This window comes from Idiotropiscis lumnitzeri, chromosome 17 (assembly GCF_059441095.1).
Source record: "Idiotropiscis lumnitzeri isolate Australia: NSW breed Sydney's pygmy pipehorse chromosome 17, RoL_Ilum_1.0, whole genome shotgun sequence".
NCBI lineage: Eukaryota > Metazoa > Chordata > Actinopteri > Syngnathiformes > Syngnathidae > Idiotropiscis > Idiotropiscis lumnitzeri.
The window spans coordinates 15,623,390-15,639,138 of NC_142407.1; the positions used below are offsets into that span (position 1 = coordinate 15,623,390).

The following is a 15,749-nucleotide window of genomic DNA, read 5'->3' on the forward strand; positions in this document are numbered from 1 at the left end:
ACTTTTTCTTAATATTGGACAACACAAAGTTAGGGGACAATACGAGGGAAAATTGCAAACTCTTGTTTCTATGTTAAAAATGCAGGCACGCCATTTACACATTAGCAAAATTAATATTATGTTGAACTTTATATTTTATCAAAGTTTGTTGCCTTGAACCTTTTGATTTTACCCGTTTTTTTAACAATACTGTAGGACTATTCAGCACACCAGCAGGACAATTATGAGTGTCCAAGAGGCAACTAGTGCATGACACACACTAGTTTAGCCTTGCCATGCTTCTTCTGCACATTAGTTGACTTGGTTTGATTGCGTACTAGTAAGACACAGTTGTTTTACTAGTGCAGTGAACTAATATTTATTGAAAGAATTTACATGATGAATATTGCTCCATTTACATAGGGTTCTATCCATTTCCGATGTTACCTGAACGCAACACGCGATGTGATTCCAAATGGGTGATTTGTGTTCAACTCGGGTAAAATTTGACGTCAAATTTTTAGTACCTCGCCGAACTGCAGGAGCACAATCGTTCAGGTACATTCACGAATGGTATATACAAAGCGTGAAAATGAGAAGAAACGTGATTTGGTTTCTTTGTCTCCGGCCAAAAGCCAAACGCGATAGCCTTATAGGGGGCGCCCTAACACAACATTTTGAGGCGACCGTCCTCTGCAATGCAGAGAACTGGGAGATAGAGGACATTTATTTGCTGTCATAACACATATCATTCACAGCTTCAGCATTTAATTCGAGTAATTAAATAATTAAAATAAACTCTCACGTAAGAAAAATTGGTTTATAAAATGGAACAGGCATTCATTCCTCTGAAAAGAACTTTACAACAATGGCGCTGCTCCCAATCAACTAATTGGCGTCCTCTCCATCCAGTCACGTGATATAAACCCAAGCGGCCGCACCTGGCACAGTTTTCTCTCTCTGGTTCCAGGATGGAGGGCTTCCTCTCCTCCTTCCCTCCGCCCTACAGCGTGTTGTGCACCCCCGCTGCGGGCCCTGTCCCGGAGGGCGTTTGCTGGGCCAAGCGACAGGCGAGCTTCGTGACGCCGCGCGGCCTCAACTACCTGGAACTGTGCAAGGCCATCCTGGCCCACACGGGTCCTCCGCCCGGCGCCCGAACCCGGGAGTGCGGTGTGCAGGTGAACGCCAAAGTGGACAAGACGGTGCAGTGCTCCCTGGGGCCAAAAACTTTGCTCAGCCACCTTCAGCTTTCGGGAGACAATGACAAGGAAGAGGAGGAGGAGGAGGAGGAGGAGGAGGAGGAGGACAGCGACGGTGAAAGTAAGGCGCCCCGCACGTCTCCGGTGATCCAGCTTTGCAAAGCCAGGCCGGTGTCCATCTACTCCGCCGTGTTCGACCGCGGCTTTCCGGTCAAGCTGGGCGAGGGAGAGTCGGAATCAAGTGACGACGAAGAGGAGCTGGAGGAGAGGGGCAGGCATCCGGATGAAGTCCACAAGGCCGCTGTACATCGTCACAGCGGAAGCTCCAAATTTCAGGTGGGCTTTTTTTTTTACATTTTGTTTAGTGAGAAGCGGCTCAGATCATGGATGGATGTAGTCATTAAAGACATGAATTACAATATAAATTCACATGGCATACTAAACTCACGTGACGTGAATGTGTGTCTATGTGCTGTGTAGTTCCTGGAACAGAGGTACGGCTTCTTCCACTGCAAAAAGTGTAACATCCGGTGGGAGAGTGCTTACGTGTGGTGCATCTCGGGAACCAACAAGGTTAATTCACCTACAGTGGACATTAAAAGTCTACACACCCCTTCAAATGCAAGGTTTTTGTGACATTCAGACTGGAAAAAAAAAAGTGAATAAACATAAATCACCCTTGAATTGTATTAAAACTGTTGGGGTAAAAATAACTGTTTGTAAACATTGGGTTGACTTTGACTGTAGTTGGTTAATTTTACCGATTATGTATTTACATTGTGACTCGTCGCCGCAGGTGTACCACAAGCAGCTCTGCCGGAAGTGTCAGGTGGGCTTCAACCCCTACAGAGTGGAGTCGATCATGTGCAAGGTAGAAAGAGCTGCAAAACTGGCCATGGTCTAGCTGTGTGTCATTATTTTGTAGTTTCAATTGGCGGTCACTCACATGCACACTCAATTTTATATTCAAACATGAATAATCAAACATTTTTTGATTGACAATTGAAAACCGAAATGATAAATACCACGCGTCTTTCAGGGCTGCTCTGAGACGTACTGCAGCTGCAAAAAGCAGCAGAGGCACATCAACATGACCAGGCCTCACCGCCAGGATCTGTGCTGCCGATGCCATGGCATGAAGATCTCCTGTAACGCCACCTACAGCTTCAAATACATTGTCTGATGTTGTGACCGTGATGTCATCGGCACTCCCTAAACATGTCGTTTTTCTAAGTAATAAACTAAGTGCATCTCAAATGTGGATGAAGAATTCTTCCCCACAATTGAATCTTTTTTGTTACGCACAGGGGCAATTTGTCAGATGCATGCGCAACATACATGAATCAGCATATACTTTTTTGTTTCTTTTGTCATCTGCGACCCGAATGAGGATGGGCATTGAAAAAAAGGATGGTTTGTTTGAACTTTTACTCTGGACACCAAGTTGGACAGAACTTAAAAGGACGTCACACAAAGGCTGTAAAAGTATTTACAAGGTGGACAAAACTACTACATTTTCAATCTAGAAAGCTTTTTTTCCTCTTTTAAAAATGTGCAATTTCTCATTCGTCGGCATGCACACACACACACACACACACACACACACACACACACACTCCAAGAAAACATACACCCACGTGAGCTTGAAGCTCCTTCAGTAGCACAGACAAACGGATCATCTTTCAGATCTATCAATAAATATTTGCAACACTCCCTATAGGATGCATGCAGGTCACATGACTGATGAGGGGTGGGGAGTGATCAGTAGTTGCACACCGTCCGTGCTGAATGTCAGCACACGCACACATACTCTCATACACGCGCACACACTCTCATTTATATATATATATATATACAAACACGCAAACAAATTGCTACGGTTTCAACATCCAGGCAAAACGTGGAAGTGGCATCGAGTGGGTGTGACAGTGCCAAGGTGCTACAGAGTCACGGCGGTGACAGAAAGACAGCTGATGCGTCTTTGATGTCTTCGCAGTTTCAGTCATTTCGGGTCAAGTTATTCCAGCATTTGGCGTCTCTGACAGTAGAGTAACACTTTCTCCTCTAGGTCCGTTTAGTGCAATGGGGCCAATCTTGGACGGGGCATGAGAAAGTGTCTGCCTTCTTCATGCCAATCCGTTGTTGTCTTGACATCCCAGTTAGCGCTAGTGTCAGGTCTTGGCGTTCTGGAGCCCCCCCACTGGGTGGCGTGGCTCATGTTGCCCAGGTAGGGAGACGGTGGCACCGGCAGGTTGAGGTCAAGGCATGGAAGGGGGGGGGGGGTTAACGCGGGGGCCGACTTATCATTTTTGCATTAATTTGATTTCCTTGAGATCCAACTTAAGGTCCATGTACTAGTATGGTCTTTGTCTGCACAAGTAAGATAATTCAGTGCACGAGTAGAATCAGTCTCTCTTACTAGTGCCGCTTTTGGCCGACTCGTACAACCTTGAGCTACGCCAAATCTCAGGTCTGAACGTCGGGAGTTTTGGCTTTCAGTAGCCCCCCAGCTTTCAGGAGGGGCAGGGCGGTGTGCCCCATCTTGCCCAGGTAGCGAGGCAAGGGCGTGCCAGCGCCCCCGAGGGGGCAGCAACAACCCCATGTTGTCACCTCACCTGGACCCTCGGGATGGGGTAAAGTGAGAGGCCTGGAGGCCGGGTCAGGAGGCCGGGTGATGACGTGGCATGGGTATGGAGGAGGCGACAGAGGGAGGTGCTGGCGCCGAGGGGCGTCGGGTGGAACGTCAAAGTAAGTCAGCAGATTCGGTTGTGACGCTACAGTCGGCAGGGCATCCCGTTGGTTGCCGTGGGTATTACGCTGCGGGCGTCCAGCGAAGGGATCGAAGTGCCACCCCGGTCCTGAAAAATGAACAAGGGGAGGAAAGTCTAGAATCGGCTGGGGAAGGTAGTGGGAACCGTCGTTCGGAGGCATACGGGAGGCGGCTCCTCTGTACGCCGCCCCGGGGTGCTCCCGGGGTGCTGCTGTCAGAGGCTGGTCCCGGAGGCGCTGGAGTCGGGGAGGTAGGTGTTGACCACGCGATAGCCCTGAGCGCGGCGGATCATGTCGCGGATCTCGCCGTTGAGCTCCAGGAGTTTGGAGCAGATCAGGCCCAGGTCCTGACGGGAGCCTACGAGGGCAATGGTGCCCGTCTGGCCCAAAGTCTGGTGCCGGAAGTATACGTTGAGCAGAGTGTGGACCTCTTTCTCGGAGCCGCCGCCAAACACGCTGTGAGGCCACCGCCGCCTGGAATGAATTAAGATTGCTAATGTAGCTTTTCGTATGTGACATCTCATTCAAACTTTTGTGTACCCTGCAGATCGGATCGATGTGTACCTGCACTCTTGAATGTAGCGGACGGCCTTGGTGAACTCGTGGTTCTTAAGACACTCCAATATGGCCTTGATTGCTGCCTCTGACGACGGGAAGCTGGGCACCACCATGGCAGCCATGTGGGCGGCGTGGGCGTGCACCGAGTGGGCCGAGTGTTCGTGCTCCAGGTCGCTGGCCACCGCCGCCTCCGCCGCCTGCAGGCTGCCGCGAAGCTCGCTAAGCTCCCGAGACATGTTCAGCAGCTAAAACAACAACGATGGAAATGGGATTCATATCCAGCGACCAAAAGTAGCAAGAGTTTGGAAACTGACATCTCTTATTGTCACTTCCGGTAGATTTCCTAAAACCCTTGCTGAGAATTTCTAGTAGAACTGCTCACCTCGGGCACGGAACTGATGGCGTGAACTTGCCCGATGAGCGAGCAGTAGGACTGAAAGAGCAGCAGGAGCTGGAAGTGCAGCTTGTAAAGCCTCTGGCACAGCTCCAGTTGCTGCCAAAGTGGAGAAGAACATCAGTCAGGACGTGACGGACACGACAACGATGACAGCGGCAGCGGCGGCATTAAGACGTGATTGCGGCGTGCGTGCAGAACTAATTAGCATTTCTTTTATTGGGCGAGAAAGAAGAAGAACTTACGGCCAGAGACTCCATTTGCTAGAGAGTGATGGCGTGTTAGAGGAAGAAAATAGCATCAGTCAGACACATGCCAACTCACACAGTCAGCATCTATGACACCAACTCTGTTGTTGAGCTTTTAACAGAGACATATTCTGCTTTTTTTTTTTTTGCAGTAGGGCTTAGTCACATGACCCACCTTACACAGTTTCCCAACCAATGACTTGGCAGCTCTGCTGGATATGTGATAATGCAATTAAATGTAAATATATGTTTTGAATTCTTCATGCTTTGATAGACAGACATTATGAAGAACGCTTTTAAATTGGGACAAATAAAAAGCAGAATACGGCTTTTAGCGTTATTAAACAAAGCCAACCGCAAACAGGAAACAGGAAGAGGAAGTACAAGTGTCAGAATTCCCTACTTTTTCCTCGGAGTCTCCAGGTTGGCAGGTGACCACGTTGTCGCCGGGGCACCTAGGAAATGTGTCCTTACAGCTGCGCAGCCACTGAAGGACAACAAATCACATTTACATCACATTTAACATTCTGCACACCTAATGTACCATCTTTAGAGATTTGTTCCCCAAATATAAAGCCCGGATGGATTATTATTATTATGTTTACAGTTAGTACTTATAATTTTTGCAACTTGCTGTTCTGTGAATTTTGAGTTCTTGACACTTTAAGTTTCAAGACTTTTAGTTCTAGCACTTTCGTTATTTGTACTAGTGTTTCCCAAAACATTAAATTCTTGGCACATGACATTCCAGGGACTTTTAATTCTTGGTACTTTCAGTTGCATTTGAATTCGGTACACGACTTGTAGTGAAATGTTGCAATTAGATATGTCCTGCACCGGCTCCTCAAGTTCCTGTAACACTCATAAGTATGACGTCTTCATTTCAACAACAGTTCCCAAGGTCCAAACGCAATGCTCCTCCTAAAGTTCTTTGGGCTTTTTTTTTTACCGTGACAGCCGCATCCTCCCGTGTGTTGTAGGTGTCCAGGAACTCCTGCAGCTCCAGCGCGCTGAACTTCATCTTCTCCAGGAGGCCATAAGACATGATCTGAAAAGCAGGAGATGTGAAGCCAGAATCCACAATTGACCCGATGGGTCGCTCGCATGCATAGAACTCACGGTGTCGGCATCGATGTATATGGTTGGGCAGTCGGAGCAGGTGGTCAGCATCTGAGAGGACTTGAGGAATTTTGAGCCAATCCCCCTCAGACCCTCGCCCAGATAGGATGCAACGTCCGTGGTTAGGGTGCAGAACTTCCCCTGGAGGTTCTGAAAAAAGGAGCGGTGACGAGAACTTCAAAAGGCGGCAAAGCTCCGCTAAGCAGACGGGGAATCAGGGTTTAACAAATGGTACCAAATATAACTCCGGGAACATTCCGGCGGCCTCACCCTAAAGAGCGACGAGAAGACTTGGAAGGTGTAGACGGCACACGAGCCATCCGAGTCGGTCACCAGCTGGTTGACGTGACAGCGCCACGCCTCTTCGGCATCATCACAGACGGCCGGCTGGAAAGCAGCCAAGATGGCGGAGAAAAACGGGGATGGCGGAGGCGGGAAGCCCAGGTCCTCCAGGTCGTCCACGTCGTCACGTAACCTGTCGCCGCGGTGATGAGAAACAAGATTTGAGTTGGTTTGCCTCTTCTAAGGTTGGTTTGTTCCTTTGCTAAATCACAAGCGTGCACCGGAAATGTGACCTAGTACATTTTAAATCATTTAAAAAAAAATTGAAAACTTGCTAAATATTTATAAAACAACAAAAATAAGGCTGGAAAAAATTAATCAATAAAAATAATATAAATAATAAAAATAATTATTACAATAAGATCACAACAAGTTTTATTTTTAAAATATTTTTAAATAAGGCTGCAACATTCCAGGGAGTTGGGAGCTATGCAAAAAAATATTTTTTAAAGAAGAATTTTTCCCATTTCGTTCCATTTAAAAAGGTGTTATTTAAAGATTGTAGGAAGAAAATAATAAAAATAACTTCACAAAATTTTATTTCAAAAGGTTTTATTCTCTATATTTTTTATATTTATGTAGGTAAATTTGGATCAATTTAAAGAAATAATATAATAAAAAAAATTAATACAAATAAAAAAATAAATAAAACAGAAGTTTTATCTTACTAGTGTTTCACATTTTTTCCCCAAAATGTTTAAACAAGGGTTAAATGCAATCAAATGCACAAAAGTAAAAATACATACATAAATAAATTCAGCAACTTTAATTTATTTTTGCTACATAACATCATCTTCACCTGGGCAGACTATTTGGGTCTAGAAAGTCCAGCGGTGGTTGGCAATAGTCGAGCCGACGGTCCAGATGTGCCGTGCGGGCCTGCGCTTGCCCCGGCAGCTCCAGGGTGAAACTCTCGCCGCCGTCGGAGCCAGCGGCAAGCTCGTTCGTGCTCAGGGACAGCTCGTCATCCGGAGCCTGGGTGTCCTCGTCGTCGCCACACGCCCTTGCCTGCACGCCACACAAACACACCATCAATGCATACAAAGAAACTTTGTGATACTGTGCGGCATTGGTTTTCAAACTGGGGCTATCGTCCTGTTAATAATACAAAAATAATGATTTGCCACAATTTTGTGGAATCAAAAGACAATTTGAAAGTTCTCAAAAGTTTGCAAAACCCTGCTGAGCATGTGATTGGGCGCATTCTTACATGGAGGCCGGTGAGGTGGTCATGCAGCAGCGCCCCCTGGCCCGGCGTGGTTGCGCCGAAGGACTGCGGGTCGAGAGACGTGTCGTACGATGTGGACAGAGAGTCCGTGTGATTGGTCTCGTCCGATGGGGATGGATTTGTCTGGAAGGGAAAATGATAGATATTCATACAGTATCTAAGTTTTAAAAATATATTTGTTTCTAGATTTTTAAACAACAGGTCAGTAGGGGGGTGATTTAATGGAATTAAAAACTATTTAAAAATCTGAAGTGAAAAGAAGTTTTCTTCTATTTTTTTTCTACTTTTAATCATTAAAATGGACCTTCAGAATGCAGTAGGGATGCAACTAAATAATAAATCACATGGTGAAACATGGACATTTAGACAAAAGTAGTGCTTTGTTACCATCTTGGGGGTAAGGACCTATGTTGAATTGAGTCTTGAATGGTGAAGTATGACGTTATGGTAGTGGGTCCTACACACCAGCTGTGAATGCGACAGGCTGCGGCTGGTGGAGGACTCCTCTTCCTCAGAGGACTCCTCAGAATCGTGGGGGTCTTCGTGTCCCAGGCTGGGTGTGCTGCCTGAATGCTGGCTCTCCTCCAGCAGGTCGCCCAGCTCGGTGCTGTCCAGGGATCGGCGCCGCACGCCCCAGTTAAAGTTGTCCACGGTCTCGCCCTGGTGGGAACAGCAGCCGGCGGGGCGGGGAGGGGAGGAGAGGTGAGTGGGAAAGAAAGAGCGGTGATGCCGGTGAATGTTCCGAGTAGACGACAATGTATCACGTTAATGTGCGCCGGATGAGAAGCGGTTATTAAGATTTGTGTTCACGATGCCGACACGCTGGTTTGTTCAACCACCAAGCGACAACATTGACAGAGGTGGGAGCAAGTCACAAACGTGCAAGTCATAAGCGAGTCTCAAGCCTTGTAACGCAAACGGATCATACAGGACACAGGGAGGGACAATGGCCAATTGGGCCCAATTTGGACCGTTTCACTTTGGGGTGGACTCACTTTTGTTATTAGCGCTTTCAACATTTTTAAAAGTATGAAGAGTTACTTTGAGGGGGATGGTAAATTTACAGTGGTATACTAGTTGTACACTGACCACACTAGTCATTTCTTCAGTGTAGTCCCATGAAAGATAGAACAACACGTTTACAAATATGTAAAGGCTGCATTCACGTTTGTGAGACTTTGTACTCTAGTTCAAGTCAAAGTCAAGTTGAGATTTCAGAAGTTTCAGTATAATGTGACGCACGTCCCCCCACCTCTGAACAGCAACGACATTGGCAAAGAAGCCAGAAACACCACCACATCTGTGAGAGGAAAAGCTCATGTAGATGCTGAATGGGAGGAAAACTTACCTGGAGCTCCTGAGCAGCACGGGGGAGAAAGAGAAACACTCAGTTAGACAGAAAGAGAGAGGGAGAGGCACAAATATCTCACGACTCACAACTTTAGTTTGCAAGATATTTCCCCTAAAATCATGAGAAAATGTTTTTATAAAATATTGCTTTTAATATATATATATATATATATATATATATATATATATATATATATATATATATACTCCTTTAAATTTTAAAAATCTAGAAAAATATACACCTTTATGCATTTAATTTTACAATTATTGCTCCAAATATAAGACTCAAATTTCTTTGCTCCAAAGTTTTTTTCCCCCAATATTATTATTTTTTTTTTCTGAACATAATTCAAATACTATTACACCTGTTTTTGTTGGAAAAAAACATATAGTCTAAATATTCTCATAACTTTTTAATTTTTTAAAATTCAGTATTTTATTAGCGCAAAATTAAGGATTTTTCACCAGCAAAAGAAATTCTCCTAGTATTACCGTTTTCTATTACTGTTTTATTTAAAAAAAAAAAAACTCTTAAAAAATTGAGTTGTTAGAGTGAAAAAAAATATATATTCGTATTATTACTTTTTTTCCTTATAACTTGAGCCACACAATGGAATTATAACCCCAATTGACGTTGATGAGAAAACAACAGAAGTTAACAAGGAACAAAGCCGGCCGTCTGGCCTTACCTCTCCATCCTCCAGCTCCACATCCAGGAAGTCAAAGTCTCTAAAAACCCTGAACTGCTGCTCGCTGGCAGTGTCATCCAGCGTGTCCTCCCTGGTTCCACCCTCCTCCGATGACACGCCGCTCTCGCGCACCTCCATCATCATGTCCAGGTCACCACAGGACGAAAAGATCACCTGGTAGTAACGACAACCAAAAAAAAAAAAAAAAAACGAAAAAAAAACATGAGAGATTTCGGCCACATGTGTTTTTTCATCTTTCATTCCAGAGGAAAGTGAGGCATCATACCGATGGGTTCTTTGTCAGTCCAACTTCTTGTCCACACAGAGAAAGAACATTTACCAGCTTTTCTCTGGTTCGCTTCTAAAGAAGAGACAGAAAAAAAGTCAAACACTACTTGAAAAAGGAATTACAGTATGATGGAAAAAGTGAGGCTTAAGGGACCAATTTAAACAACAAAGTCAATTTTAAGTGAGTCATTTTGTAGAAATGTTTTACCCTTGAAAAATATGACAAAGTTCTTGAAAAAAACATGACTATTGTCTTAATAAATACATATATACTCTTGAAAAAAAATGACTTAAGATAATCTAATAGAGAGCTAATGTTTTGACTTTGCACTACCTGCGAAGACTGCGGTTGCCTCCAGCTGACGGGAACCAGGATGGTGTTGGAGTTGGACCCTGATGAGGTGGAGGAGGTACTACGGGTGACAGCCATGGCTCGGGCCTTGCCCTCCCTGACGCCGGAGCCCTGTAGCGCATCAAAGCGGCGCCCGATCACCGGCGTCTGCGAGGAGAACAAGCGTGTACTAAAAGGGCCGGCAATATGGCCTCCAAATCAAATTTCAGCCATATGTCCATTCTCACCTCGGAGATATCAAAGGTGAAGTCCAGGGTTTTCCCGGGAAGTGCCTTGGCCGAGCCGTCCCACACTCGGCTCACCTCCAGGTTGGAGATGTCACCGTGGGCCTGACCGTACACTGGATGCACCAGGCTGGCCGAGCGCGACACCACTAGCTTGAGGATGTTTAGGGCGTCCTTCCAGTGCACCGTCTGCGGAGACGCCCAATTTGAATCAGATTTTTAATTGATTTCAATTATTTTAATATTTGCAAACAGCCAAACTGTTTAGAAAGCTAGAAATAAAATATGGTTTTAAATTTAGTTTTTAGACTATTCTTTGTTTTGTTTATATTATTATATTAATTCTTACATTAAAACACAACAAAAAAATTCATGAACACTCACTTGTACAAACTTTTCGATGGTCTTTGTGACGTCTGCGTTGAACTGCTTGACGTGCACGGCGCTCAGGTCCATGTGGCTGAGCAGGCAGTAGATGATCTGCAGGAGGGACTGTTGCATGCTGGGAAGACCTTTATCCAGCAGCTGCACGACGCACGACCATTACATTAGCGTTCGGTTATTGGTCGGCGGCACGTACAAAACAAGACTCCGCACCTCTGCCATGTAGGTGACTATGTTGAGCGTGATGTCAGAAAAGGCCTCGTGGAGGTAGCGGCACACCACGCTGACCCAGGAGAAAGGGTCCCGCGTGTACGAGCGCGTCTTGTAAAGCGTCATCACGTGGGCCAGGTGGGACAGCTTGGTGTTCTTCTCCATCAAACAAACCTGATAAGATCGAGAGGAAGACGGGAGAGGAGGACAATGTTCATCCAATGACAATCAGACTTGGATCTCAAGACAATTACCATACTTTAAAAATACGACTTAATTCTTCTTTTTACGTCTTTCTTAAATTGAAAAAAGGCATAAAAATAATTCCGCTATATTCTTGTTCTTTTTTTCCTGAAAAAGTAGAAATCTTCACCTGTGCAATCCTCTCTGCACTCTCCTTGCAGAACTGCGTGGGATGCCCAAAGTGCTGCACCAGGTGTGGCAGCAGACACAGCACGTTGAGCGGGAAACCTGCAGGGCGAGCTCTGGTTAGTGCCATCGCAAAGAAACAATGTGAGGTTAGGGACTCGGTCGTACCCAAAGACTGCGAGCTGTCCACCACGGGCACGCGGGACACGGGCGTGAGCTGGCAGAAGAGCTGCAGGGTGAGGTCGGATGTGGCCTGGGAGGTGAAGCCCTTCAGGAGGAGCTGCTGGATGCCCGAGAAGCCGCTCCACCTCAGCTGTGCCTGGAGCTTCTCCAGACGCTCGCGGTTCTCTGCCCGGTCCAAAGGCACCTGGCAGAAATGGTCGAGATGGAACATTTAAAAAAAAAAAGAAGAAGAAGAAGAAGAAGAAGGGATATGGGGATGTGTTGGCATCATCTTCTTGTTTAAATATTTTGATAAAGTTATTATTATGATTGTTTATCTTAAATCACCAAATATTATACAAGGTAATGAACCTCTTGATATGTTCCTGGTTGATTTCTTTCCGTACCTTGGACAGGAGCTTGTGCACGAGGCGTAGCGACATCTGGTACTCGAATTCGAAGTCCGACTCCATGAGCGAGACGGCTACCCAGAAGACAGTGGCCAGTATGGAAGACGGGTGCGACACGTGGGCGGGGTCTGACAGAACGCTAGGATCGATGCGATTGGTTGACGATGTGCAGGACCCTGGGCTCCTCCCCAGCCGCACCAGGCCGTGACTGTTACAGGCCTATCGAAACACACGCATACAAAATGTGATGTTTAGTCACTTTTAGGTTTCACACTCCAGCAAAAATTCTTGCCTGAATACGGTCCAGGGTAGCACTGCGAGGGGGGTCACTGGATTGGTAGCCGCACTCGCCAAACTTTTTGGGGACCGAGTAGGAGCGTTGGTGGCGCTGAGAAGACAGGCCAGCCAACCCTGGGCCGGGGAAGTTAAGCTGCCCCGTGCTCTTCCGGTTCATGAGCTTGTCGCTCAGCACAAAGTCCGGAGACGACGTCCTGGAAGGATTACAAATAGCAAGACAACTGTTAGCATGTTAGCATTAAGGCAAGACTCATTTCAAAAGAGTAATAAATCAGTTTAGTTCTCTGGTTGCCAAGTTCATTTATTGAAAAATCTGCTTCAACATTTTTTCTTGTGAAGTTGCCATCTTGCTTTTTTATTGACATCACACCTGTTAGCATTTTGAAAAAAATATCAGCTATAAGCGTATTAAAATTTGATCCGCTCACTTTCGTCCATACTATGTCAAGAGCAGATGCTAACCTGGTTAGCGCCGCCATGAGGTCACTGTTCTTCAGACACTCGGCCAGGTTAACCACAACCGATTCCAAAGTGAGCAGAACCTCCATTACGTAGCCCTGACAAACAAACATGGCATAAATTTATTTTTTTTTAAAAATCAATCCGCTTCTTTTTTGTTTATTTTTCTTGGAGTGGAGGTGGCCTCACCTGCACCTCATCGCCGTGCTCGCCCACTACCTCGACAAGCCGAGACACCAGGTCGGACACGGCATGGTTGTTGATAGGTTGCTTGAGCGCCCGGAACATTTGGAAGGAGCGGCCGGCGTAGTGACGTGACGAGCTGCACAGCGCTGTCTGGAGTGCCACGTCGCTCAGCTGCTGTTCCAGGTGGAAGTCTGGTCAACAAAAACCACTCCGCAATTTTACTCAGTGCTTCTTCTGTTGGAGTCTCAAATGTGTTGCGGGTCACATGGACCCATTATAAAAATTAAAAAAGGATCAGATAATGGATGGATGGATAGATGTTTAAAAATAAAAAAATAAAAATCTCATTTATCCTTTTGAATGTATTCGATAACCTTGTTGTTGGACATCCAACCTCACCTGACTTGGACTCCTTGAAGACGGAGATGACGTGGCGCAAGAAGTTGGAGAGTTGCTCGGTGCTCTTGGAATTTGGGTTTTTGGGCGTGATGTCCTCGTGCACCCACAGCGGCCCCAAGGCTCTGAGCAACAACAACACAGTACTCCAGGCACTGCACACCCGCCACCGATAGCACCACACACCAAGTTACAAAATGTACACTTCATGCATGATTGAATATTTTCGGATGATTAAATATGGAACTGTCACACTGGCCCATGATCACGGTTGGTGAGCGACAAAACCCCAAATGACTTTTCAAGCAGCTATTAATAGATCTTCATAAACAAATACTGAAAGTGATACATGGGATGCGTGTATACCTCGTGGAGAGGAACTCAATGAGTTTGTTGGTCTTCTCGTCTGTCTCATGGGGCGCGTCCTCCAGGTCCTCCAGTTCGTCCGGCGTGACCAGGGGCAAGTTGCCCACGCTGCCCGCCGTGCTGCCGCCGCCCAGGCTGGCCGAGGACGAGTTGGACGTGGAGCCGAGGCCTGAGTCGGCCATGGGTGACGCCTGGCACTCCCGCAGGAAGTCGTACACGTCTGTCCGTGGGAAAAGAATGTGGGCCATTAGTTGTTAGCGTTTAGGGGATCTGAGGAAGAAGAGCGAGGGTTTTACTTGAATGCTGATGGTCACTGTGATAGCTGGACTTGATGGTCAGGGTCTTGTTGTCGCTGCTCTCTCTGGTCAACATCAACACGGAGGCAATCACCTGAAATTAGATAGCAACGTAAGGATGAGGAGGAGGAGCTGGTGGAAGTAGGGGAGGAGAAAGAAGAGGAAGTGGAGAGGAGGTAAAAGAAGAGGGTGGCGTGAAGAAGGAAAACAAGGTGGAAGAAGAAGAAGACTAGGAAGGAGGAGGCCTCCGTCTCGTTCACCTGGAAGTTGTTGTTACACGATAGCGCTATGAGGAGGTGCAGTAGGAGGCGCTTGCTGTGCTCGTATACCTCCGGCCTGTAGTGGTCCAGGCCTGATGACGACACACACAAACAAAGAAACACTCAACAATCCAAAATGGCTGACTCTTCTGGTGAACATGCTGGCCGACTAAACAACTAAAAAGTCATCTCACATTTGATACATAAAACACTTTTTTTCCATAATATTTTTCCTGGGTTCTTGTTGGCAGAAATGACGACACTGCAAGTGTGTGCATATGAGATGTCAGAACATTGAGGAGATGACAATTGCTTTGTGGGTCCTCGTCTGCAGTCACACAACATAATGTGTGCACGTCTTTGTGAGTGTGCTTGAGCGTCGGAGCGTTAAAGCACACGCTGACATGCGACCAGTGGACGTCGCTGTCAAATACCAACGCAACGCATCACTTCATGTTTTATCTTATCAGTGACGGTGTTACATAACTATTGGCTGTCATGAGCGTGTGTGTGGGGGTGTGTGTGTGTGTGCGTGGGGGTGTGTGTGTGTGTGTGTGTGCGCTGGTACCCAAGAAGAGCGCGTGCAGCAGCAGGGGAAGGTGCAAGGCCCAATCTTCTCTCACACTGTGATCCACCACCATTTCCGTCATGAAAATGACAGCGACGTTACACCTAAAAACAAAAACACGCATGTGAGTTATTAAATAAACACAAAAGCAAAACAGCAAAAATGGCGAAAAATTATATAATTTTTTAATGGCCAATTTTCATTCTAACGCAAATCTCATTTACCAGTTTATGATAGTTGGCACTTCTATCCATTTTAAAAATCACATTTTTCCAAAAAAGTAAGTTTGAGCCAATATGTGAAAACAATTATCCTTGCATATCTTATCTACAGTCATTTAAGGTGTCTCCCCCACTGGCATTTCCAAAACTTGACAGATTGCATACAGCCGCTTTCCTCCTTGAGTAACGCTAACGCCCGCCGGTGACGTTCCTTCTGTGCATAGCGGAAACAAACATCTGACCGGGTTTCATTCCATAGTTTTGTCCGACGCACCTGTGCAGGGGTCCCCTGGGCGTGATGGTCTCGGGCAGGTAGTCCACCAGCGGTGCCCAGCAGCCGCCGTTGATGGGCATGGGCAGCGGCTGAGGGCGGTTCGTCTCCAGGACGCTCACCAGCCAAGCGGCATATGGCGGGAGAGGGTCAGC

At 46.3% G+C, this 15,749-nt stretch overlaps 2 protein-coding genes across 12 annotated transcripts in view; one reads left to right on the forward strand and one right to left on the reverse strand.

Annotated features, from left to right (window-relative positions):
• Nucleotides 1-652: 652 nt before the first annotated feature.
• zar1l (zygote arrest 1-like) lies at nt 653-2,435 on the forward strand. 4 transcript variants are annotated; one of them, XM_088279143.1, is made up of 4 exons: nt 653-1,514; nt 1,659-1,804; nt 1,975-2,049; nt 2,218-2,435. In XM_088279143.1, exons 1-4 carry the CDS (start codon nt 951-953, stop codon nt 2,270-2,272), a joined length of 840 nt encoding a protein of 279 aa, XP_088135269.1. In that variant the 5' UTR covers nt 653-950; the 3' UTR covers nt 2,273-2,435. The 4 variants fall into 4 exon arrangements, with proteins under 4 accessions (XP_088135269.1, XP_088135271.1, XP_088135270.1 ...); XM_088279145.1 differs by having other exon boundaries at nt 1,975-2,007; XM_088279144.1 differs by having other exon boundaries at nt 1,659-1,751; nt 1,975-2,007.
• A 154-nt stretch (nt 2,436-2,589) lies between these two features.
• fryb (furry homolog b (Drosophila)) overlaps nt 2,590-15,749 on the reverse strand; it is a 35,405-nt gene continuing 22,245 nt past the window's right edge. For 3 of the 8 annotated variants that reach the window (XM_088279097.1, XM_088279092.1, XM_088279096.1), the window contains exons 36-63: nt 15,598-15,748; nt 15,103-15,206; nt 14,535-14,626; nt 14,275-14,368; nt 13,979-14,198; nt 13,616-13,767; nt 13,220-13,407; nt 13,034-13,128; nt 12,567-12,765; nt 12,272-12,493; nt 11,707-12,069; nt 11,337-11,507; nt 11,124-11,264; nt 10,743-10,928; nt 10,498-10,662; nt 10,162-10,236; nt 9,876-10,049; nt 8,302-8,496; nt 7,819-7,959; nt 7,408-7,616; nt 6,537-6,741; nt 6,267-6,416; nt 6,097-6,195; nt 5,551-5,634; nt 5,145-5,162; nt 4,888-4,998; nt 4,512-4,750; nt 2,590-4,421 (exon numbers count right to left, since the gene is read on the reverse strand). In XM_088279097.1, the coding sequence (XP_088135223.1) occupies nt 4,163-4,421; nt 4,512-4,750; nt 4,888-4,998; nt 5,145-5,162; nt 5,551-5,634; nt 6,097-6,195; nt 6,267-6,416; nt 6,537-6,741; nt 7,408-7,616; nt 7,819-7,959; nt 8,302-8,496; nt 9,876-10,049; nt 10,162-10,236; nt 10,498-10,662; nt 10,743-10,928; nt 11,124-11,264; nt 11,337-11,507; nt 11,707-12,069; nt 12,272-12,493; nt 12,567-12,765; nt 13,034-13,128; nt 13,220-13,407; nt 13,616-13,767; nt 13,979-14,198; nt 14,275-14,368; nt 14,535-14,626; nt 15,103-15,206; nt 15,598-15,748 (4,502 nt within the window). In that variant the 3' untranslated portion in view covers nt 2,590-4,162. The remainder of the gene's footprint in view (nt 4,422-4,511; nt 4,751-4,887; nt 4,999-5,144; nt 5,163-5,550; nt 5,635-6,096; nt 6,196-6,266; nt 6,417-6,536; nt 6,742-7,407; nt 7,617-7,818; nt 7,960-8,301; nt 8,497-9,875; nt 10,050-10,161; nt 10,237-10,497; nt 10,663-10,742; nt 10,929-11,123; nt 11,265-11,336; nt 11,508-11,706; nt 12,070-12,271; nt 12,494-12,566; nt 12,766-13,033; nt 13,129-13,219; nt 13,408-13,615; nt 13,768-13,978; nt 14,199-14,274; nt 14,369-14,534; nt 14,627-15,102; nt 15,207-15,597; nt 15,749) is intronic. The other 5 variants (XM_088279094.1, XM_088279093.1, XM_088279095.1 and 2 more) reach the window with 3 other exon arrangements.

Bases quoted from the DNA above. Each gene is read 5' to 3' on its own strand.
- zar1l (XM_088279142.1), top strand. From the start codon at position 951: ATGGAGGGCTTCCTCTCCTCCTTCCCTCCGCCCTACAGCGTGTTGTGC. The intron at 1,515-1,658 runs GTGGGCTTTTTT...TGTGCTGTGTAG, and splicing joins GCGGAAGCTCCAAATTTCAG to TTCCTGGAACAGAGGTACGG. The intron at 1,752-1,974 runs GTTAATTCACCT...TCGTCGCCGCAG, and splicing joins GCATCTCGGGAACCAACAAG to GTGTACCACAAGCAGCTCTG.